The following is a 23,839-nucleotide window of genomic DNA, read 5'->3' as shown; positions in this document are numbered from 1 at the left end:
CAAGGATACAATATGCCAAAATCTTATAAACAGCATTTATTAGAACTTTTAAACTTTTATCATTTTTTCAGTCTTAAAGATCATTTTTCTTATGTATTGGACACATTAACGAAATGTTCCAGTATTCCGGGAGTCTCTCATTTTCCTAGATCAGTTCTATTATCTTGTAGATTCTAAATATCGTTTCTTCATATAACCTCTTCAGAATTATAACCTTTTCGTTTGTAATACAATTTTTTGTTAATAAAGTGTTGGGTAAGCTGGGTCATCACAATTAAGGAGTGTCTTAAAATATCCACTCCACTTCTCCAGAAGCTTCCTTTGTTCAGTCACTAACATCTCGTCATCTTTTCTTAGAAACCTCTCGTTTCTTATATTCTCCAATTGCAGTATTTATCTTCTGATATAGTTGTCGTATATTATTTATTCTGAAATTTTGTTCTGCTTCTTTTAACAGTTTTTGAGCGTTTTTCTCTTAGTGTATTGTGTTTCTTTTGGTATCGTTTATAATGTTCCTCTTTGTCTTTATTTGTGGGATTACCAAGCCATATGATCCTTAGATCTTTTATTTGAGCTTGTGCTCCCTTGTATATCTTATTAAACCATAGCTTCTTTGTTTTTGTTTGCTTACCCATAACTATTTCTGATACTAACTTTTTTTCCCATTTTTTTTCAATTTACTTTATGCTATCAAAACGTATATTTCTTAACTGTTCATTTAGTCTGGTTTTAATACACTAACTCTTCTCTCCGGCCTCTAACTGGGACATATCATATTTATCCAGCATAGTCCCAGTAGATGGAGCGCGATTTTTAAGTTTTACTTTTATTTTTCCTTTAACAAGAAAGCGATCGGAGTCACTATCTTCCCCATCTTACAGTACGAATATCTTGAATGTAGTCGCTAAATCTCAAACTTATTAGTATATGATAAATTTTATTTATATATTTTCCGTCCGGTGAGCTCCAAGCTCCTTTATGTATCATCTTGTGTAGGAACATTGTACTTTTTACTATCAAACCACTTTCAATTTTCAAATCAATTATTCTTAATCCGTTATCATTACTTATGTCATGTAAGCTGTGACTTCCTATAAGTAGTTTGAATGCGATTTCATTCCCAATCTTCGCATACAAATCACCAAATACAATTTGAATTCTTCTTCTTGGTATTATATTTGGTGTGATTATTACATCTTTATAAAAAAGTTCTTTTCCTCTTGTTGTTTATCTTCTGTAAGTGCGTGTAAGTTAACGAAACTAATATCAAACCACTGAGGTGTCGATATAATTAAAACTAATATTCTAGGATTTAAATCCTTGAAGTTCTTCATTGTTAGTATTAAGCTCTTATGTACCGTGAAACCTATACCAAATTGACGTTGATGTGTCTTGTACTTTTTCTGCACCTCATACTTAGGTGTTATCCTTTTTCCCTTCCTATAAGAACGACCTTTTAACACCCACGGCTAATCCGGAGTGTCAGCCGAGCGCGGCAACTGCTGTATGATCACACGTGCGTGAATACCCAGGCCGTAGACTCATCATCACCTTGGTACACACTACACCTTTACTATACCCCCTTTCCTATTAGATTTTGTTACGAAAGTAATTAAAATATATATATTGTTTAATATTTTACTGAATATTGATATTATATTAATGATGACTAAAAAATAAATGCTATGAAAGCTATAGTTACGCACTTTTGTAAACATACGCGTTGAACTAAGGTTTGTCCAGTACATATTTTTAGTATTTATTATTTTACGTACTGACTCTATTGGCGGTGTTCGGGAGAAGGATTTAAGCTAACGTTCAATTATTATTTTACTTCTCCTATAAGTAAATGAATGTAATATTAAAGTATACTATCATTGATATTTAAATCTAGGTATATTTCAAGTGGGCTTAAGGTTGCCGTTGCATTTTGATAACCTCCCAGGATGAGGTGTGAGGTGGTATAGACATTATTTAAATTAGCCACGCTACGTTTTTGTAAAATATGTACAATGTTTAGTCAAATATTGAGTTGAAGACCTTTTACTTTTCTTTATCAACTGCATAAACCAAAAAAAGAAAATTTCCGTTATTTTCTGTTGTACATGGCCAATTGCTTGGCATATGCGTATATTGCATTATAATGTAATTGATAATTATCAATGAAAAATGTATAATCTGTATTTTATATTTCTTGTAAATAAACAAATAACGTATCTGTCATGATATGTACACTGTTCAATACAATTTCTTATTATTTATATATATGTCAATTTATTTATTGTTAAATATGCTATCTCAATATAATAATCATGTAATACATAATTAGATACAATAAACTAAAAAGATCACTAAAAGCGCTGACAAAAATATCCATGGATTGGAGGTACTATCACACACTATAAAAAGCACTGAAATCCTTTTAGACACCAGTTCGCTTTTGCCGAATTCAAATAAGAAAACAATTGTTAGCCACGACCCCGTGCTGTTGATGGCTATCTTTTTATGCGTCTTGCTTACATACATACAAAAAGAATTTATTTTGACCTATTATTTTACGACGAAGTACGAATTTGATACCTTTATATATCAGAAGGATTATCGAATTGTCTTTGATTTACAATTAATTATTGTGATAAAAGAAGTAAGTAAATTTATGTTATCCCAATTATTTAGAGTTAATAAATTTGAGTAGATAACGACGAAGCAATAGATCATTCGTTATATTAATATTGTAGAATATTATACTAGACTAGTTGGTTAAGGTTTTGTACATAATCAAATTACATGGTATCCGTGAACTGGCTTGCCGTTCCGCTGCCTAAAAGAAGTTTTAATAACCTAGCGTGATTTCTACTGTATAAATTAAGCACTACCACAGGTATTCGTGAACTGGCTTGCCATTCCGTTGCCATTGTGTATATTCCTAGATACCAAACACACTGTACTTTATTACATCTCACCAAAGAAATATTGCGTTAATTATTTTTATATCTACTTGTCTTCGTTGTTCTAAACCCTCGAACCATACGACCTCGATAGAACCACAACATCAGGTTCTCACCATATACAGCCCATTCTGAATTTTATCATTATTATATTTTTATTTTGTTATTTGAATTATAACATTTCTGAAAATACTTCTCATATTATTGCACCTTTATCTGTGTTTGTAAAATGTTTATGTCTACCTGTTATTAATTGTAGTCAGCCGTGCTAAACTATTTTTCTCCAACATTTTGATTTATATACTGCGGTTTGTTTATTAAATATTAAATTGTTGATATTAGTTATTTGTTACGAAACTATATTAACCCTTAGCTAATATATCGTTGTATACTTATAAAAGCCACAAATACAATTAATTTTGACTAAAGGGGAAGTATAATATTCAATTTTTAATAAATTCAAATACATATAATACGATTCGTCCTACTACTCGTCCTTAATTCCGCCAACTAACGACTACCGATATATATTACTTATAACACCGAACATAATACCGCTTATTATTCATGCATAATGAATGTCAACATCATGAGGGCTGTTGATGGAAAACTTAGTTTATTTTTCCATTGTTTGTCGAATATCGAATCAGACTAGTGAATTGCATATTATTTCCCAAAAGCATAAAACGTAACCGCACTTTTTACACAGTATAGACCGGAAGATTCCGTACGCACAATAGCATGGTTATGAAAAAACAACGTAAGACAATAACCCACGCCGTCACTACCAGTTTCTGAAAAATTCTGGCGATGGCTGATAAGAATCGATCATCAGCTGTTCACAAGCCATCTTTTGCCCGGTTTAAACAATACCCCTTGGTTTTCTTAAGAAATAATTGATTTACGCGATTTATTGTGAGAACCGTTTTTGTAAATAAAAAACAGATTCTAATTTTTTTTATTGATTTGAGATAAAAAAAAAAAGAATAAATACGCTATCGTATTTACATTAATATATACACGGTATATATTAATCAATAAACGATAATTTACTTTATCGATTGTGCTAACCCTAGTAACTCAATTTTATACATAGATGTTATATTAATGTTTAAATTGTTTTTGTATAAGCTACATTGGTTATAAGGTAAACCAAAAAAATCATATTTAAGCGTTAATTATAGCTACAATTCAAGATTCGTAGATAATATATTATCTATAAACCTTGGCTACAAGTAACAGTCAAATATAATTAATTAAAATATCATCTATAGTCCATCTAATTAAATATTTGTCGTAAAACGCTTTAAATTATTTGATAAATGTAAAAACTAAAACTAACTATCTACCAAAAATTATAGGGTTTTTGACTTAGGAACAAGTTACCGAAACATATTTTCTATATATATTAATATAATACATTCGGTATTATACAAAATATTACAAAATTAACTATGAATTCCGAAAATTTTATGAATGTTTGCTTTAATACCTGATAAATCCTAGGATTTATTTCAATATAATGTGGAATCTAAATATATCAACAATGTTTGTTTTATGATAACTTAAATTTTCTTAGATATTTCTTTTTACAACCGAGACAAAAGAGAAGTTTTGAAAAATATGACGTGGATAAAATTATTTCTCAGGTTCGCATCGTAGCTAAATTTATAAAGTTTGTAGCTATTATTTTTAAAACTTAGAAAAAAAAGTATTAAATATTTGTATTTTGTTCACATTTGTTCATGCACACATAAACAGATGTAACGGATGCTCAACTGAATAATATTTTAATGAATTGAAAATAAATTTTTAAATGAAAGAGTATTACACTTTATTGTTTAACTTAGCTATAATTTATTTTTGTGTTACTTATTGATCATTTTGTTTTAAAGTTATAAATAAAGAATCGATACAAGTTGGAATTGTCTTAACAACAGTTGTTCAAAAAGAGTTTCTTAATATAGTGTTTTTTTCGTCTAATATTATTAGATTTATTATATTGTATTATTAGCCATTATATATATATATATATATATTTTATTTTTAATCTAACTCGTAACACCTTTGTATGAATAGACAAAAAAAAAAGGTTGTGCACATCATTTCGAACGTAGAGAACATTTTTTTTTGGTATTTGGAAATAGAGCACCTCTAGTTCAAAACACACTATTTGAACCAATTATTTTGAAACTGTTTAATAATAAATATAGTTTAAAAAAACTGAAAAACACGATTTTAAAGCTTATCGAATTAAAAAGTTAAAAATAATTTTTAAAATTAACTTAAAACAATAATGAACGAAAAATACTAGTATTATTGTGAAAAAAAGGGTCCTGCGCTAAATATACGAAAAATATGGCACAAAGCCCTAACGCTTTTTTTCTACAATAATACAAGTATTTTTCGTTCATTATTGTTTTAAGCTTATTTTTTAAATTACTTTTAACTTTTTAGTTCGATATGCTTTAAAACCGTGTTTTTCAGTTCTTTTAAACTATAGTTATTTTTAATTTTTAGTTATCTATGACATCTCGTTACAGAGTGTTTATTGTCAATTATCACTAGCAATGGATATAATTTCTGTATTGCAAGTTAGTGTGTTTATAAACTCACAACAATGTGTCTTATTACCATTGATAATAAAGGCTATATGCTTGCTAATATCGTCATAAAAATCCAGTTAGTTACCTATAACAAATATAGGTAACTAACTGGATTTTCTCTTATGTATTACACAAGTATATTAACTCAAAAAATTTTTAATCTTTAAATGTTTATATCTAATAATAAACAATAAAAATTTGTTTAAATATATATAATATTGATGACACGCACGCGTGTACGATAACCAAAAATAAATTTATACAGAAATAGTGATGCCGTCGTATGGTGAGCGTGGCGTGGGGTGGGGTGAATGCGTTACGACGTCTAGTCTCACGACGGGATACGTGGAAATAATAACATGTGGCGCATGGAGAGTTACAAACATTTTACAAATATATTTACATACATACAGGTAAAACTAATATAAACGTGTTAAAAATATTTAAAAATTCGCACTACCCGTAAAATTGACCAAACAGTAAGGGGTCTTACTGTTTCATTAAACTGTTAAATAAGACCTTCCCAACCTGAAACTGAACTGGCCCTCAGCCAGCCCGCCGACGTCGGCCAGGTGAGCCTCGATCCGGGTGACGAGCAGGCGCTCGAGGATCTTCCCCAAGTCGTCTAACATGCATAGCGATCGGTACGACGAGGGGAGACCTTCGGGCTTGTCACCCTTCCTCAGAAGCACCAACCTGGCCATCGTCCACATCGTGGGGAATTCATCCTCCAAGAAGCAGCGGTTCACGACAGCACGTATTAAATCCGGGGCGAGGTCGTGGACCAACCCCAACACCCGGTTTGGAATCGCGTCAAGGCTGGGAGCTGTGTTCCGGCCACGCACGCGCGCCACCGCGTCGGCCACCTTTTTTTTTTTTTTTTTCTACGACCAACATTATTATGGGCCGCCCTGGAACTGCCGTGAGGCATTACTTCAGGGCGACCCACGCCATCTTAATAATTCACACCACCACGTTTTGAATCAGCCCGAAATTAATCAAGAGCTGATTCGCAACGTGGTGTGGCCCCCTCCCGTTAACCGGATCTCAGAGTGGGAATCGTTAAGGAGGACAGCCAAAATAACTCACCAGACATAAAACATTACACAAAAAGTACAACCTAAGGCACTGGCCTCCCGTTGCGCTGCGCTACAGTGTCGGTGTGATCGGGCTCTACAGGGCTACGAAACGTCGGCACAAGCGCAGTTTCCCTAGCTCGAGGAATCGGGCGCGTCCTCAGGTTGCGGATAGAGGAACGGCCTGCAGATATGCAGGTTAGCCACGAAATAACCAGTCCATTAATTTGGACTGACGAATAAGCGGTCGCGGACAGCGAGCCGCCTAAACGCTTGTTAATCCTGTAGATATACAGGGTAGCGGTGAAATAAGCCTTTATGGACGAATAAGCGGTAGCGTTTGGGTGTGAACGGAGTTAAACGGCAACGCAACCAGTGAAGTTAGCCGCTTACTGGCCGGAGGGACTGGCTATGAGGGCAGCTCCCTCAAATCATATTTTATTTTATGAAATGGCATCGGACGGAGTAAAGGTTACCGCATCAGGGGAATCGGATGCCCCAGTGCCGGCGGTTGGTGGGGGGCGTACCCATCAGGTGTCGTCATCAAACGAATACGCACTAAATGCAGGAGTGTTGAGGCAGACTCCTGCACGTGGTTGGTACTGCGACTGCAGGGAGTGGTGGTGACCAAGCCACTCCCACCGGTGAAATAGCCGGGAGGATATTGTCAACGGATTGTATGGACTTGTACGACGGCCACCTCCCTGGATGCGTCTCCAAAACCCTCCATATTGGAGAGATTGCGGAGCGCGTCTAGGGGCGGTTCGCCGAGGGTAGGACCTTCGGGTTCAACCATTGGGAGAGTCAGTGAGGTGGTGGCGGCTGAGCTGGGGGAGGACGATTCCTTGCGTCCCAAACGCAAGGAGATCTCCCCAACGATCAGCCCACCCACCATCACATTGGAGGATACCCCGCCCGGCGCGATTGTGCCCATGCCGGCGACTCCTCTACCGGTCTTGGCCAAATAGCCTAAGTTTGTGCCCCTGACTGCAGTTGATCTCTTCAACGCTGACGGGACATCAAAGAGAGTGATCGGTCGGGCCGACGAGGTGCTGTCGGCTGGGCTAGACCTCGCCAGGGAGCAGGCGGTCCAGCTCTCCGACGTGCTGGAGGTCTATAGCCCTCACAGGCGAGTGGTGAAGATGGCCACGGCCCTTATTGAAACCATAAGGGCCTTGGCTGATTTTCACCTCGCTAGCTCGCCTGGGAGGAGATCGCCTGCACTTATGTCGGAGAGCACCAAGTGCCTCCAGGACTGTGCGTTCCAGACAAAATACTGGTGGGACACTTATGGCCCACCATCTAGGTCCGTCGGGGACGCAGCGTACAAGGCGGTGAGGTGGTAGTGGGTGCGCTTCCGCTTGCCGCCGCCGTCGCCAAGAAGCGGAGGAAGAAGAAGAAGGGGAAGAGGAAAGACTGCGGACATCGCAGCGCCCTTGCCACTCAGCGGTGCAGCTCCCCTTCCGTTTCCAACCGCTCCTGCCGCCGCTCAAACCCCCGCTCCAGCCACCTTGTGGACAGAGGTGGTAAAGCGGAGCAGGGCCAAGAGGGTGGAGAGAACGACAGCGGCTCCCAAGGCGGAGGTCCCTGGTGGGCCCAAGCCTAAACCGCCGCCACAGTCCCGAGGCCCGACTGCCGCCCTTTTTTTTTTTCTTACAGCCGACTTCATCATGCAGACCGCCCCGGGACTGCCGTTAAGCATTGCTTCGAGGCGGCCTACGTCGCTTTCTAACACTTCTGCCACCGCGCTATGCTTCGGTCCGAACTTAATCCGGGGCCGGATCACAGCGTGGTGCTGCCTCCCCCGTTAGCCGGACCCCACTGGTGGGCCCATTGCCCGGGCTGCACCACGCGGAGGTGGGGGCAGGACTTCGCGATGGGTTGGGTCCATCCTTGATGGGCACTCTTTAGCGATATGCCCACCTTTTCTGCACCTGTGACAGTTCCCTGACCTTACAGCTGTGGGCAATGTGCCCATACTCCAGACACCTGTAGCACTGAGGACCTTTGTCAATGATCCTCAGTCTACAGTTTGTCCAGCCGACTTTTATTCGGCTCACTGTGGTAAGCCGAATGGCAACCTTGACGGGCACGTCGCATCTCGCGTAACGCCCCTTGCCTCCAATGTTAGGCCGTATGATAACGGGCCCAACACTTGGACATTCCAGAGCGTCGCTTAGGGCCCGACGCACCTCGTCCTCTTCGTGCCAGTCCTCCACATCCCTGATTAGGACAGTGCGGGTCATCGAAGGGCGATGCACCCGCACGTCCTTCTCTTTGAGCGCCTCCTCCAACTTGGTGGCTAGTAAATCTGCTTTCTCGGCGGATCCTCGAACCTCCAGCAGAACGGCCCCCGTCTGAGTCCTCCGGGTCCCAGACACCTGGATACCCAAGGCCAGAAGGTCCACAGAGGCCGTCGCCGTCTTCATCACTTCGGCATACTTCAAGTCCCCCTTCAAAGGGTCGATAATCACAGCCTCCGTACGAGGCACCCTCGCCCGCAACTTTTTTGCGGCCGGACCTCGTGTAGGCGGTGGAGGTCTAGGCCTAGTTGCCGTTTCCTCGGTCTTCCCCAGTCCACCCTTGCGACGAACCACCTCCGTCCAAGTGGGCCTCTCCGTCTCCGCTCCTGTGTCCACACTCGCCGGAGCGGACTTTGCAGCAGCAGTCCCCCGATCCGAATGCTTCTCGGGAAGCGTAACGGTCGGCGAGGAGGCCGTACCCTCGACAGTGTTCAGTCTCTTCTCCTTCTTCTTCTTTCGCTTCTTCCCAGGCTTCGTCAGCGGATCTGACCTGGGATTTGGGAGCTCCTCCGTTGTTTGTGTGGCCACATTCCTCCTCAACGCCATAACAGACGTCCTCGGCCTGTTTGTTTGCGGTCCAACCGCCGTTTGCGTTCCCGCGTCCGTTGTCGGCTTCCGTTTCGCGAAAACCGGAGCTAACGTACCAGAACCCCTTTCCGGCGAGGCTACAATGGTCCCCGAGCGCGGTGTNGTGGCTAGTAAATCTGCTTTCTCGGCGGATCCTCGAACCTCCAGCAGAACGGCCCCCGTCTGAGTCCTCCGGGTCCCAGACACCTGGATACCCAAGGCCAGAAGGTCCACAGAGGCCGTCGCCGTCTTCATCACTTCGGCATACTTCAAGTCCCCCTTCAAAGGGCCGATAATCACAGCCTCCGTACGAGGCACCCTCGCCCGCAACTTTTTTGCGGCCGGACCTCGTGTAGGCGGTGGAGGTCTAGGCCTAGTTGCCGTTTCCTCGGTCTTCCCCAGTCCACCCTTGCGACGAACCACCTCCGTCCAAGTGGGCCTCTCCGTCTCCGCTCCTGTGTCCACACTCGCCGGAGCGGACTTTGCAGCAGCAGTCCCCCGATCCGAATGCTTCTCGGGAAGCGTAACGGTCGGCGAGGAGGCCGTACCCTCGACAGTGTTCAGTCTCTTCTCCTTCTTCTTCTTTCGCTTCTTCCCAGGCTTCGTCAACGGATCTGACCTGGGATTTGGGGGCTCCTCCGTTGTTTGTGTGGCCACATTCCTCCTCAACGCCATATCAGACGTCCCCGGCCTGTTTGTTTGCGGTCCAACCGCCGTTTGCGTTCCCGCGTCCGTTGTCGGCTTCCGTTTCGCGAAAACCGGAGCTAACGTACCAGAACCCCTTTCCGGCGAGGCTACAATGGTCCCCGAGCGCGGTGTCGCTCTCCTGCGCTTTTCCGTAGCCAGGATTTCCTCCAGCTTCTTGGTCGCCTCCTGGACTTCCTTGTGGACGCCCATCCCTCTACGCTTATAGATGACTCCGCGGAGCACTGCGACTTGTCCCGCTATGTTTCCAACCAAAGCCGATTGCGGGTTGCTTCTTCCTCGGAGTCATCCCTCTTCTTACAGCGTGGCATGTCCGAACTTCGAAGTTCGGTCAGCGCTTGGCAGGAAAGAGATATCTGCTCCAGTAAGTACTGCAGATGAGTACCTGGAACCTCTTTCATGAGGCTACCCTCCACNCGAAACACCTCCGTCCAAGTGGGCCTCTCCGTCTCCGCTCCTGTGTCCACACTCGCCGGAGCGGACTTTGCAGCAGCAGTCCCCCGATCCGAATGCTTCTCGGGAAGCGTAACGGTCGGCGAGGAGGCCGTACTCTCGACAGTGTTCAGTCTCTTCTCCTTCTTCTTCTTTCGCTTCTTCCCAGGCTTCGTCAGCGGATCTGACCTGGGATTTGGGAGCTCCTCCGTTGTTTGTGTGGCCACATTCCTCCTCAACGCCATATCAGACGTCCCGGGCCTGTTTGTTTGCGGTCCAACCGCCGTTTGCGTTCCCGCGTCCGTTGTCGGCTTCCGTTTCGCGAAAACCGGAGCTAACGTACCAGAACCCCTTTCCGGCGAGGCTACAATGGTCCCCGAGCGCGGTGTCGCTCTCCTGCGCTTTTCCGTAGCCAGGATTTCCTCCAGCTTCTTGGTCGCCTCCTGGACTTCCTTGTGGACGCCCATCCCTCTACGCTTATCAATGACTCCGCGGAGCACTGCGACTTGTCCCGCTAAGTTTCCAACCAAAGCCGATTGCGCGGTTGCTTCTTCCTCGGAGTCATGCCTCTTCTTACGGCGTGGCATGTCCGAACTTCGGAGTTCGGTCAGCGCTTGGCAAGAAAGAGATATCTGCTCCAGTAAGTACTGCAGATGAGTACCTGGAACCTCTTTCATGAGGCTACCCTCCACTTCGGCCTGTCTGGTCAGGCCGACGACATGATTCAATCCGATGTCGAATGTCGCTTCATCATCACTCTCTTCGTTACGAAGTGGCGCCTTCCTCTTCCCGGGGTAACGCTTTGGGGGCGTCTCCTCCGGCAGGGGGCTCAAAGGTGGGGAGACCTCACGGCAAGGAGCGGTCGTCGCCTGCCCGAGAGAAGGCTCAACACCACTCACGCCAGGCCTAACACCTGTCCTCATTGTTTCGTCCTCGGATAGACTATTGTCTCCTTCGGACGATTCCTCCACGACTCCGGGTGCCGTTTCCGCGACGACGCATTCGTAGTCGAACACATCAACGACATCCCGGAGTCCAATCCCCATTGCTTCCATCATCGGACCCTTCCTATGGCGTGTCAACAGTTCCCGGCTGACCAGCCGAGCAATTTGGATCGCACGGTCCGCCGTGCTTTCACCTCGAAGGGAGGAGACGCACTTACTCATAAGGCACGCTCGCTCCNCTTACTCATAAGGCACACTCGCTCCTCTTCCCCTTCTAATCCATGGAAGGGGTTATAAACCTCCTTGCGCTCCGGAGAGAAGTTGCCTCCGTTTTGGACGTCACTGACCATCATCCCCAGTATGGTGTCCACTGCACCCCTATAGACGCCTAGGTTGCGGAATCTTTGACGAGGGAAACAGTTTTCGACCTCGCTTCCGTCCTCCATCTTGCGCCTTATTTCTTCCCAGCGCACATATTCTGACTCCGTGAGAGGTATATCGTTGCTATACCTATCTCGGATATCAGCCCATTCATCCACCAGCTCCTCGGTGATGGTGAATCCTCCCTTCCTATTTATACCCAAGTTGGGTTGTGGGGCCTCCACATCGCATCGCCCTTGGTCGGCGTCAACGAGAGCCGGGCTACAAGAACCCCCGCCGACGTCCCCTGTGCCATCCGATAGCACTNCACCGACATCCACTGTGCCATCCAATAGCACTGGGGCGGTAACAATATTTCCAGTTATCCTATCTATATTGGTTTTTTTTAATGGGTATCCTTCCCATGCGTTTTTAACCTACCGCCAGGCTCGTAGTTTTTTCAGGGTTGTCCTCCCTTAGGCGGTCGCTTTACCAGGCTAATGGGTCCGCCTACCCAGTTCTATGTTTCTCTCGAACGCTATCGCTTATTCGACCACCCTATTAAAAATAGAGTGACTTATTTCGCGACTACCCTACATATCTGTAGGGTTAACGAGCGTCCGAGAGGCTCGCTGTCCGCGACCGCTTATTCGTCAGTCCCCAAGAAGGGGACTGCTTATTTCGCGGCTAANCACAAGAAAGGGACTGCTTATTTCGCGGCTAACCTGTATATCTACAGGCCGTCCCTCGATCCGCAACCTGAGGACGCGCCCGATTCCCCGAGCAAGGGAACTGCGCCCGCTGCAGCAGCTCGTAGCCCCGTAGAGCCCGATTCCACCACAGTGAGAGCACAGCAAACGGGACGACTGCCGCCCAGCTTAGGACAAAAGTTCCGAGGACAGACCTCAACGCCCTTGGGGTCCAATTGGCGGGCACCAGGCGACAAGGGTCCGAGGTGCTACAGGTGCCTGGAGCACGGGCACGTGGTCCAGACCTGCAAGGGCCCGGACAAGTCCAAGGGGTGCTTCTCCTGTAAAAAAGAGGGGCACAAGGCCAAGGATTGTTGGGGTGTGGGGCTGGTCCTAGGGGCCCCGAAGACAAAGGGGGCCTGGCAAAAAGGCCATTCCGGGTAAGAAGACGGGGGAATGGTTGAGGGGTCTCCCGGAACGCAGCCCGCTAGTGGATGAGATTCCTTCAAACGAATCTCAACCACTGTCGGGCTGCTCAAGACCTGGTCCGGCGGGCGGCGTACGAGATGGGCTCTGACGTGTGCATCGTCTCGGACCCGCACGCCGGATCGGTCCGGGACTCTGCCGGCTGGTTTTTGGACCGGTCTGGCAGAGCGGCGATCGGCGTGATGGACCGTGGCCTAACGGTCACGGACATCGAGTCGGGCGACGAGCGAGGATAGACGGCATCGACGTCTTGAGCTGCTACGCGCCGCCCAGCTTGCCGATCGCCGGACGTCACGCTGGTGTCCCCGTCGTTACACTCGCACGTATCCGGCTGGTCAGTTCTCCCGCACAGGGAAAACCTCAACGACCACCGGTACATCGTGTACGAGTGCGCGATGGCGGCCGTCCTCCCCGAAACTTGCCCAGCGTGCAGTCTCGCGGTGGGCGAGTGGGCTGGCGGGTCGGACTGGCCACGCATTCGAGACGGGCTTACTGCTTGCTCAATGGTCGGCGCCCGCGGTACCGGACTGACACATCTCCGCGAACGAAGCGGCGGAAGAGTTGGACCGGAGGGTGGTCGCAGCCTGCGAATTCGCCCTTCCGGCCAAACGACCGCCAGTCCACTGGTGGAACGTCGAGGTGGCGGCCAGGCGTGAGGAGTGCGTCAGGGTCAGGAGGGCCATGACGCGCTCCAACCGTTGGCCGCGGGACCCGGAATCCCTGGACCCGAGGGAGGCGCAGAGGTCGGCCCGCAAAGAACTGAAGCTCGCCATCAGGCGGGCCAAAGCGAAGTGCTGTGCCGAATTCGTGAAGTCGGTGGACCACGACCCGTGGGGGAAACCCTATCGGGTCGTTATGCGGAAGCTCCGCGGTCCACCGGATTCCGGTCAGCTGGAGGCGGAAGTGTTGGAAAGGGCGGTAGACACGCTCTTTCCGACACATCCGCCCCTGCCTCCCTGGCGTTCGGAGACGACGTGTCGGTGGTGGAATTCATCACCCGAGAGGTGGCTGATGCGGTGGCGCGTGTGCGGGGCCGGAACACAGCTCGAACACAGGCAAGAGTGAGTGGGAAAGGTTCCAAAACCGGACCCATTGTAGCGGACTCACTCAGGTGGCTGGTCAGGCGTGCGGGCCTTTTATTGCTACTGATGCAGTGCGGAGGAAGCCGCGAGGAGATGAGGTGGTTTGACTGACGCGATCATTAACGGGGAAAGGATTAAACCGTGGTCTGAGCGCTTACCATACTTGCTCATGGACAACAGGAAGAACGGCGAAAACATTTTCCCTGTAGGATGCTTCAAAAGTAGAAGCCGATTTATGGGATGTCTGGAGTTTTACGTCACCCTGCCAAAACATCAAGCTGGAATTTTTGATGACGATGTAGCTAGTGACGAGGAGGCCATCACGAGAGATATCACGTTTGTGGAGGACCTGGTGGACCGGAGTCCCGGAACTCTCGATGAGGACGAGGCGCTTCGCATGAAGCGAAAGGAGATGTCGGCGGCAAGTCCGGAGGGAGAGGTTCTAGACACGGAACACTCACTTGCCGCAGCACTCTTACCGCAGGTGACGCCAAGGATGTCGCCGCAAGCAAAGAGGCGGAGAAAGTATGCCGATGAGGACATAGCCGCCCTCGAAAAAGCATTGGCCAAACATGGACAGACCCTTGCGGATATGCGCACTTTTGTCGCCGCTAACCGCAATGTCCATGTGGCCATGAAAAATTGGACCACGCAGCTAGGAAGTGCTCACACTGAGATAGTAGGCCTTCTAAAACCACTACGAAAAGAAGTATGCGAGTAGGACGGAGGACTTCCTGGTCCGCCGACCTGTGAAAGCGAAGGGACGTATTGAGTCTGATGTGACGGCCACACGGCCGAAGCCGCGTACTGCCAATGCATCCGTCCAAACAGGGCCGTGGGACCCATGACCGAAAAAGAAGAAGAAGCGGAGGAGACGTGCAGAGCAACGTGAGCTCGATAACCCCCCCTCGTCGATTGCGATACAACAGGGGATTGGGCCTTGTTCGGTTGTAGCATCACGGAGGAAGGCGCGAGAGCGGCCGCTCGCAGCTCCCCCCCGACGGATAAAGAGGTAAAGTCAACGACTAAAGCCAAGCTCTTACTTACGCTTGGACAAAGGGTGAGGCAAGCTGTTGCTTCAAAACCGGAAGCTGTGCTGGTGAAGCTCAATGGTGATCGTTCCTACGCAGAGGTCGCGAGAAAACTCGTGGCCGGCGTGGACATCCAGGCCCTTGGTCTGACGGTTACGGCCTTCAAGAAACCAGGCAAGGTGACATTGAGTTTCGGGTACCGAGAGGGCAATTGGAACTCGCTGAAGCCGCACGGAGCGCTTTGGGAGATGCTGCGGTGGTGACCACCATCGGGAAACCTGTGGAGATTATCATACGGGACATCGCATCGGAGACCACGATAGAAAATATCGGTCAGGCGCTTCGGCAGGCGCCGGGGACCGAGAATGTGGAAGTAGTCCGAGTGGTCCCTGGATTCGGCGGCAGCCTCACAGCTGTTGCTCGGGTCTCTAGGGCTTTTGAACTACATTTAGACCGAGTAGGACGGGTTCTCGTTGGCCTGGTGCGCTGCCGGATGAGACTCCGGTTTCGCCCTGAGTGGTGCTTCCGATGTCATGGGTATGGCCACTTCGCTAGGGAATGCAATGGGCCTGACAGATCGTCCCTTTGCTTGTCATGCGAGGCGGCGGATCACCATGTGAGCAATTGCACAGCTCCACCACACTGTGTGCTTTGTGAGGGGCGGCCCGGGGGCTCAGCGCATTACCCTGGTAGCGGTCATTGCTCGGCTTACGCGAAAGCGTTATTGGAGCGGGGACATGTACAAGGTGTTCACCTGTCAAAGGTTCGTCTCAGGAAAACAAAATAGGCCTGACTTACCAGGTCGTTTCGTTTTTAGTGTTTTATGTCTGTTTATATGTGTTTCGTTTCCCAACCTTAGCAAAGTCCTACCCCCACCTCCACGTGGTACGGCCTGGGCAACGGATCCCACTAATTGGGGTCCGGTAAACGGGGGAGGCCACGTCGTGTTGTGATTTATAGACGGCGTGGGCCGCCCTGAAGCAATACCTCGCGGTAGTTCCAAGGCGGTCCACATTATGCCGGCGGCGGAAAAAAAAAAGGCATAAAACTCAAAAGAAAAATGACTACTATTTAATATTGTTTCTGACAATTCAATATTACTTTAAATATTTCCAAGTCACTTATAATCTGAATGGCCTTCAAAAAATTTCCTTATTAAATTTAAATTAAATATTTGTTTTAATTAACATGCTCTTTATAAGATCTGTTATTTGTTTAACAGAAAAATTTAACATTTCATACATTGGCTACAAACTAAATATAAAATATACTAATTTAAACTTGACATAAATTAAAATAAATTCATTTTTAAATTTTGCTATTTTTTTATTTATTATTGATATAAATATTTATACACACTATATAATAATTTTTTTACAAACATTTCAAAAATGAAGTACACAAAAAAAAGTGATTTGAAAAAGGTTTACAATAAATTATATGATCTAAAATTGTACGATATTAAAATTAGGTGACATAATTTCATAGATTTCTCATTCATTAACTGTTGTCTCATACATAAAAAATCTTAACATCAAGAAATCGTATCATTACAAATGTTTCAACAGGACAAAAATAACAAGTGTTATAATGCACTAAACATATATTCTGAAAAATTATTTTACTACATTTCACTTTAATAAGAACATGATAAACTAATCATATAACTGTAGTTTTAATTGACAGAAGTATAATATTATTGATAGTAATCAATAATGAGTTTATTGCCACAATCCAGCATAGTTGCCACAAAGATTAGCAGGCAATGGTCCACCTGCTGAAAATAGTCTTGTGCCGGAGTAATCATAACAATGTGTATATATCGCTGGAGTATATTTAACTTGTTGAAATCCTTGGTCCATCATAAAATCTTCATCTGGGTACTAATAAAATTTTAATTATTAATTAAAAAATAATTATTATTTAAATCAAATATATTGTACACACCACATAACCTCTACTTGTTTTTAATACTACAGCTCTACTTGAATTGATACTGGATTCTAAATACTTTCCTGCTCGTATATCATAAAACATTATAACTCCAACACCAGTGCCAATTGTTATTACATTATCTTGAAAACTTAAAGATCTAATACCTAGAGAATTAATTAAATAATACAATTTATAATAAAACTTTAATTTAAATGACCACTTAGTCTCAAGTAATTTATTATTATTATGTTATAATATTAAACACATTTCATTATTTGTTAAATTTTCTATTCTTATTTTAAATGCAAACAAATATAAAATATATTTTAGTTGATATTTTCGAAGCTTTTGATTAAACAACTTTGACTTGGATTCAAAAATGTCGAATCATATTTTAGTATTGATTGAACTAAAAATACAATATTTTTATATAACACGAGAACGATAGTTAATAAAAATTTTTTTTGACAAAACCTAAAATTATTGTAACTTTATTTTGAGTAACTGTAAAATGATAATTAAATAATAAATAATAATATTATATATTTATACTTTATTTTCATTTTTAATATTTATAGAGATAATTACCAAAAAATATAAAGTCAATTTTCACAAAATTTACACACTTTAGATAGTAAATTACAAATCAATCTTATCACTTAATCCTGTGTCTTACATACTCGTCTATACCACCGTTCTTTTGCACAACTGATCCTAAATACTTAAAACTTTCCACCTCGTCTATCACATCTTGGCTTATTGTCACAGATATCCTTATTTCACCAACCTCGCGATCTTCTTTGTGAAACACGTACTCTATATACTCTGTCTTACTCCTACTTAATCTAACCCTTACCTACAAGAGTTGATCTCCATACTTCTAGTCTTTGATTAATTTCTTCCCTATTTTCTCCTATTACAACTATAATATCAGCGAACAACACACCATGGTACCTCAATCATGTTAATCATAATATACACTGGTTTCGAGGGTAGCTACCCGTGGGCCATTTATTATTCGACAACAACAAGTTGTTGAAAAACAAACAAACCGACAAAACGAATACAGTTAATAATAATCATCGCATAATATCGCGGCACTTTCGCTGGCGTCGGCGACGCGGTGTACAGCATGATCTCCGGGCGTCAAAAAGTTAGCAGCGTTGATGGTACGCGGGTGCGGATCAGTTCATCGAGTCCGGTCGTGCGGCACGTCCGGAGCCGGTAGCGTACATCCTCGACATTGTCACTTTGACAACGGAAAGAAAACTCAACGTATCATTAGTGGCGGGTCGTCGTAGGCCGTGCGGCACTTGCTGGACTTTGCACCGTATGGTATGGCACGCGGAGTTGGTCAGTCAAATACTCATACTAGGGCGACGTCTGAAAGGTGGCACGAGTCGCGAGGTATCGTGTATCACGAAGCAACGCGGAGCCCTGTAAATACCCCCCGTCAAGCCACCGGTCTACTTCATGACGGCCGGGAAGGTAACCGCGTAGCCTGATGGGAAAATAGATTACGTATAGTTATTTATACCGCGTATCGCAGTGAAGGCCGCAAAACTTACGCTGTATTTTAAGTGTTCTAAAGGGTGAGTGTGTGTATTCCAATTCCATGGGTTCCTCTAGTGGTCGCTGCTTCACCGCTTCTGATTTGGGTGTTGTTGCCGCTACTCAGGCTGGCACTAGTTAAGTGGGTGTGCAGTTGGTCCATGCTGTGTGGTCGGGTGGTATATAATGTGTGTGGAATGAGCGTTATGCGTCCCACGGAGTTATTAAAGCCGCAGCGTAGTTTTTCACTATCTGTGATAATAATTCGCGCGTATGTGGATCGCCTGCTATATCCAATTTTGGCAGATTGTGAGGGGTGCAGGGGCCGCTTGCTTTCCAGCACGCTGTAGTACGTCGTTTCGCGCCTAGCTGAATTGTACATGCAGAGTGTAATACCAAGAGACTTCCTGATCGGTCAGAAAATCATGCCCTAGATTCTAGGGCGTATTTTTAGAGCCTAGAAGTACGTAACAGTACAAATAATCCAAAATCATGGCCGTAAAATTAATTGTCAGATCTGCGATCTTCGCGGTAAAAGTAGGGGTGGGTGTTGTGTCACAATGATTTAAATTTTAAATTGAAGTTAAAACTCAAGTAAAAATACCCTAAAAGCCAAATTAACAAAAAAAAAAATTTATTTTACTTGAAAAAAATTTTTTTTCTTGGTTGCATTCCTAAGATTTGAGATAACTTAATAAATAAATATTTTTTTAAGTAACTTAAATATGTTAGAAATAAAATGTGTATTAAAAGTAATGTAACCTTAAATTATTCAGGAAAGGAAAAAACAAATTATACAAACCACAGCCACTATATCTGGCAGGAATTTTTTTTATAGTATGAAGTGTTCTTGAATCTAGTAATAAAGTGTATGATCGACAACCAACTGCATATAAGCTACTATCAATTTTCATGGCCATACAAACATTATCTTGACAAGATGATAATCTTCTTGAAAATTTCTTTTAACAAAATGTTTTTAGTAATTAATATTTAATTTTTTTAAAAATACAATTTTTACATTTACAGTTGCCATAGATTATTTTTTTTTCTTATTTTCTGACTTAATATGTTTTATCAATTAATTAAAAAGAAAATTTTCTATACATAGCTTAAAAGATTAGGTATACATTACTTATGCTGGATGTATGTTAGGATATAACAAAAAAAGTCTATCATTTGAAATTTTAATGAGAACCCTTTTAACTATATTATATTACATTAAAATAGACATTTTGAGATTTTAAAAAATGTTAACTGGTCTTTCAATGTGTTTTTAGTATTTTAACCAAAAATACCGTGAAAAACAAAAAATGGCCTCTGTTATTCAATTTTTGGTCAAAAATTATAATTAATATATGAGAATAGTTTAATTTTTACTGTAGAATACAATTTTTTTTTTCAAAAATTGATAGAGTAAATATCATAGCTAGCATCATTATATAGTATATTTCTTGTAGGTCTCAAGTAAGCTATTTTTGAAAATATTAATAAATAAAGCTAATTTTTAACAATAAAATTGAATAACAGAGGTCATTTTTTGTTTTTCACGGTATTTTTGGTTAAAATACTAAAAACATGTTGAGCAACTAGTAGCAATGGAACAATAAAAGTCTTATTAATACACAATTATTTTATAGTTATCCTGTAGATATGATATGCAAGAAGCAACTAATAAAATTACCATTAAACAAGATTTAAATACTTTATAATTGTAAGAAAATTAATCATAATATTTTTAAAGCATATAGAAATTATAAATGTAAATTGATCATTACCTGTCTAAACCTTTCAACATCCCAAATATGAACATAACCATTTAGAGATAAGGTGACCATTTCTTTTAAATTTTTATTAAATGTAATAGCACGGACTTTTTGTGCAGTTTTACAACTTCTGATTACTGTAGGGTTGAGAAATTGTGTTACTGGTTGTATGAGATCACCATCAGCATCATATTGTTCTTCATACCTATCCTGAACTTGCCATAAGGCTAATTTAGTATCACGTGATCCACTAACAAAAAACTCATCATCTATCCACTCAATATCAAAAATCCAATCTTTATGAGCACCCTTAACATTTTTCAAATATGGATAAAAATTAATAGATATATAATCTAAAAAAGATAAATTATAATTTTACCTCGGCTAATACAATAGGATCTAAAGTGGGTAACCTGTAAACAGCAATTTCATTTGAATTGTAAGCGCCTGTTGCAAGTAATGTTCTAGATGGATTAATTTTTAATGAATGAATGCCACTTTGTTGATCAACAGCTTCATCAACTCTTCCTTTAATAGATGGTATTTGATCAAGTTCATGTGATTTGACATTGTATACCATTAGCTAAATAAAAAAAAATGTATTTACTAAATTAAAAGTACAAATATTTCATAAAAAAATATACACACGTATAAGATATCCCAGCCAGTCCTGAAAAATTCTATAACTTTTCATCCACTAAATATAATTTGTAACTTTAATTTATATTTTTATTATTTATTTTTAATATAGTTTTTACAATTTTATAATATGTTGATACCATATTTTTTTATTATTTGCCTTTAATTAGAAAAAAATTAATTAAAATTCTTAATTTTAATTAAAAATTACGTTAAAAGCATATTTTTTTATTAGAGTCAAATAATGAACAATATGCTTTGACATAGTGTAATATTATAAAAAATTATTTAAAAAACACAGTAATAAAATATATTCAGTAGATCAAAAATTATAGAATTTGTCAGAACAGACTAAACCATGTATATTAACCTTAAAAGGCTTATTTGTTTTTCATTCATATAGTTTTTAAAATCCTAAACTCATCATTTTTCTTATAAATCAATTCCTAAAAAATTATATGAATTAAAAAACCAATTAACTATAGGAGAATAATAAATATTATTCATTAAAAATATTTAACGCCGACCCTATAAAAAAAAATCAGATTAAATATATCTCTATTTAATAATTTAAGACTAATGATATAAATAAAAATTATCATTAATGTGTTAAAGCTTTTGTGGATTTTCATGTTACTTAAAATTACATTCGTTAACATTTCAAGCAAAACTATTACTTATTTTAATGAGATATATAAATTTTTCTTTAAAAAAAATACTAACTTTGATACTATGAGACAATAAAAGCTATGGTTACCCTAACTTAAATTTCTGATATTTTAATACATTATAAGACAAACTTTTTGATTTATTACTTTAATAAAAATAATAATTATAACTTACTTTATTGCACTTGGTCCCAAAAACTATTTGTTTACTACTGAGCCATTGTGAACAGAATACTTTATTCATGGTTTTTAGAGGGATAGACCGTTCTTTGAATAAATCATGTGTAAGGATATGTCTTGTACCATGATTTTGATTAACAGTCCTATATTCTTTCATACCATATTCTCTATTTCTTATATAGTCAACAAAATTATAAGAAGAGTTTAACATGGTACATAATGACATAGTACTCTCTTCTTCTTCTTCAGAGTCCTCATAGCAGACAAAATCTTCAGGTTTATCCGATTTTCTAGATCGTTCCATTCTAGCCATTCGTAATTGAACACTACGTTCATCAAGGCGAGATTGATACGCACAAGGTGGCCGTGAACCAAAAATAGGCACACGCCGAGTTTGAGCCATTTTTTTAGAATGTAATTAAAAACGTCTTGATTCCTTGTATTTTTAATATTCAATACATTACAGAATATTTCTATCTATTAAAACTGTAATGGAAATGAAAATCATTTAAATATAAAATAAAGTTAACATACCAGTCATAAATAACTGAAAAAATTATAACTGTTAACAAATTAACAAAACATTAGTATGACAATCAAAATAATAACTTAAAAGAATTTTACCGATGTTGGTGATTTAATCACAATTTCTGACCAGCTAATCTCAAGGAAAACAGTCAAAGATAAGTTCTAGATTTTGATGATAAGTAGGTCAAAGTAGACCAACATGACAAACTATTACAGTTATGCCAACTACCAACGAAGTCTAATAATATAGTATAGAGTAAATCCTTAAACGTATAAATACATATAAAAATGTACACAAGTATTTATATGTATATGGGTAAATCTTACATTTTTAGCACATTGAGAACTAAGAGGTAAAATATAATACTATTAACGCCTTAAAGAAAATATCTTAATCTGTGATATTCTTTTACCATAGTTCATCAGTTTGTCTTAAAATTTGAAAATTTTCGGTCAAAATTAAATTTTTTTTTTATAATGAATAGTTTTTATTAACAAATATTTAAAAAATACAGATATTTGACACTTTTTTTTATTCATCCAAAATTGTTTACGCTATTCAGATAAGTGAAAACTTAGAAATTTTCCAAAGGGGTCCCAAATTTATGCATCGAAATACCTTTTCTTGGCTTGTCAACTATGTTGGTATACATTTTTTAGGTAAAACCGAGTATACAGTCTAGGAAGAGCTAATACACATATTTTATTTAATTCGCAATACGGGCGTTGATCCAAAAAAACAATTCATGATAGATTAGTTAAACAATTAAACATTAAAAATAAGATTATATACAGCAATATTAATGAAAACTATTAAGTACTAACAGCAAATAAGTAAAAACAAAGACACACAATACACTTATCATATTTAAATAGAATAAAACAGGAAAATTTAATATATATGCTCAAAAGCATTATTAAACCTTATTGAGGAATTACAAACACGAACTGTCAACTAAACATAGGCAATTATGATTATAAAAAAATGCCTAATAATAGGCAAATAGTGATTAAGGATAAGGTAATTTGTTGGAGTAAGATTGATTAGTAATAAAGATGTCATTTTTTGACATATTAGAATATTGAACGTTATGTCAATAGATTCGCCTTAAGTAATTAGGCGATCGGAGTATTGGAGCTATAGAAGACTCTTATAAATAATTTAGTCATCAGCGAAAAGAAGTATTTTTGAGTATTGAACTATATACTACAATATTGACCTGATCTATTGGCCAAAATAGAAAAGAAATGAGAAGAAAAATATAAATCTTGCGGAACTCGTCGTATTGCTAAAAATTACGTTTTTTTTTTTAGATTTTTCTGTTTTATGCTATACTAAAAAC

General features: G+C 41.1%; 2 protein-coding genes across 3 annotated transcripts; both read right to left on the bottom strand.

Annotated features, from left to right (window-relative positions):
- Positions 1-8,537: 8,537 nt before the first annotated feature.
- On the bottom strand, positions 8,538-11,683 carry LOC126899367 (uncharacterized). Its single transcript, XM_050674282.1, has 2 exons — positions 10,827-11,683; positions 8,538-9,423 (listed from the first exon to the last, which is right to left on the bottom strand). Exons 1-2 carry the CDS (start codon positions 11,681-11,683, stop codon positions 8,538-8,540), a joined length of 1,743 nt encoding a protein of 580 aa, XP_050530239.1.
- A 4,878-nt stretch (positions 11,684-16,561) lies between these two features.
- LOC126893489 (DDB1- and CUL4-associated factor 12 homolog) lies at positions 16,562-22,677 on the bottom strand. 2 transcript variants are annotated; one of them, XM_050663765.1, is made up of 7 exons: positions 22,593-22,677; positions 21,964-22,454; positions 20,861-21,064; positions 20,494-20,790; positions 19,518-19,677; positions 17,177-17,328; positions 16,562-17,112 (listed from the first exon to the last, which is right to left on the bottom strand). In XM_050663765.1, exons 2-7 carry the CDS (start codon positions 22,369-22,371, stop codon positions 16,951-16,953), a joined length of 1,383 nt encoding a protein of 460 aa, XP_050519722.1. In that variant the 5' UTR covers positions 22,372-22,454; positions 22,593-22,677; the 3' UTR covers positions 16,562-16,950. The 2 variants fall into 2 exon arrangements, with proteins under 2 accessions (XP_050519722.1, XP_050519721.1); XM_050663764.1 differs by having other exon boundaries at positions 21,964-22,621.
- Positions 22,678-23,839: the final 1,162 nt, after the last annotated feature.

This window comes from Daktulosphaira vitifoliae, unplaced genomic scaffold (genome assembly GCF_025091365.1).
Source record: "Daktulosphaira vitifoliae isolate Bord-2020 unplaced genomic scaffold, ASM2509136v1 Scaffold_1, whole genome shotgun sequence".
In the NCBI taxonomy this organism is placed as follows: Eukaryota; Metazoa; Arthropoda; class Insecta; order Hemiptera; family Phylloxeridae; genus Daktulosphaira; species Daktulosphaira vitifoliae.
This window is presented reverse-complemented; position numbering and strand designations above follow the sequence as displayed.

What these genes read in the sequence shown, in the direction of transcription:
- LOC126899367 (XM_050674282.1), bottom strand. Translation starts at nt 11,683, where the DNA reads ATGGGGATTGGACTCCGGGATGTCGTTGATGTGTTCGACTACGAATGC. An exon ending in GAGGAGCTCCCAAATCCCAG is followed by an intron (nt 9,424 to 10,826) that starts GTCAGATCCGCT and finishes CCCAAATCCCAG; the next exon opens with GTCAGATCCGCTGACGAAGC.
- LOC126893489 (XM_050663765.1), bottom strand. Translation starts at nt 22,371, where the DNA reads ATGGCTCAAACTCGGCGTGTGCCTATTTTTGGTTCACGGCCACCTTGT. An exon ending in TGCCAGATATAGTGGCTGTG is followed by an intron (nt 17,329 to 19,517) that starts GTTTGTATAATT and finishes TTAATTCTCTAG; the next exon opens with GTATTAGATCTTTAAGTTTT. An exon ending in AAACAAGTAGAGGTTATGTG is followed by an intron (nt 17,113 to 17,176) that starts GTGTGTACAATA and finishes AAATTTTATTAG; the next exon opens with TACCCAGATGAAGATTTTAT.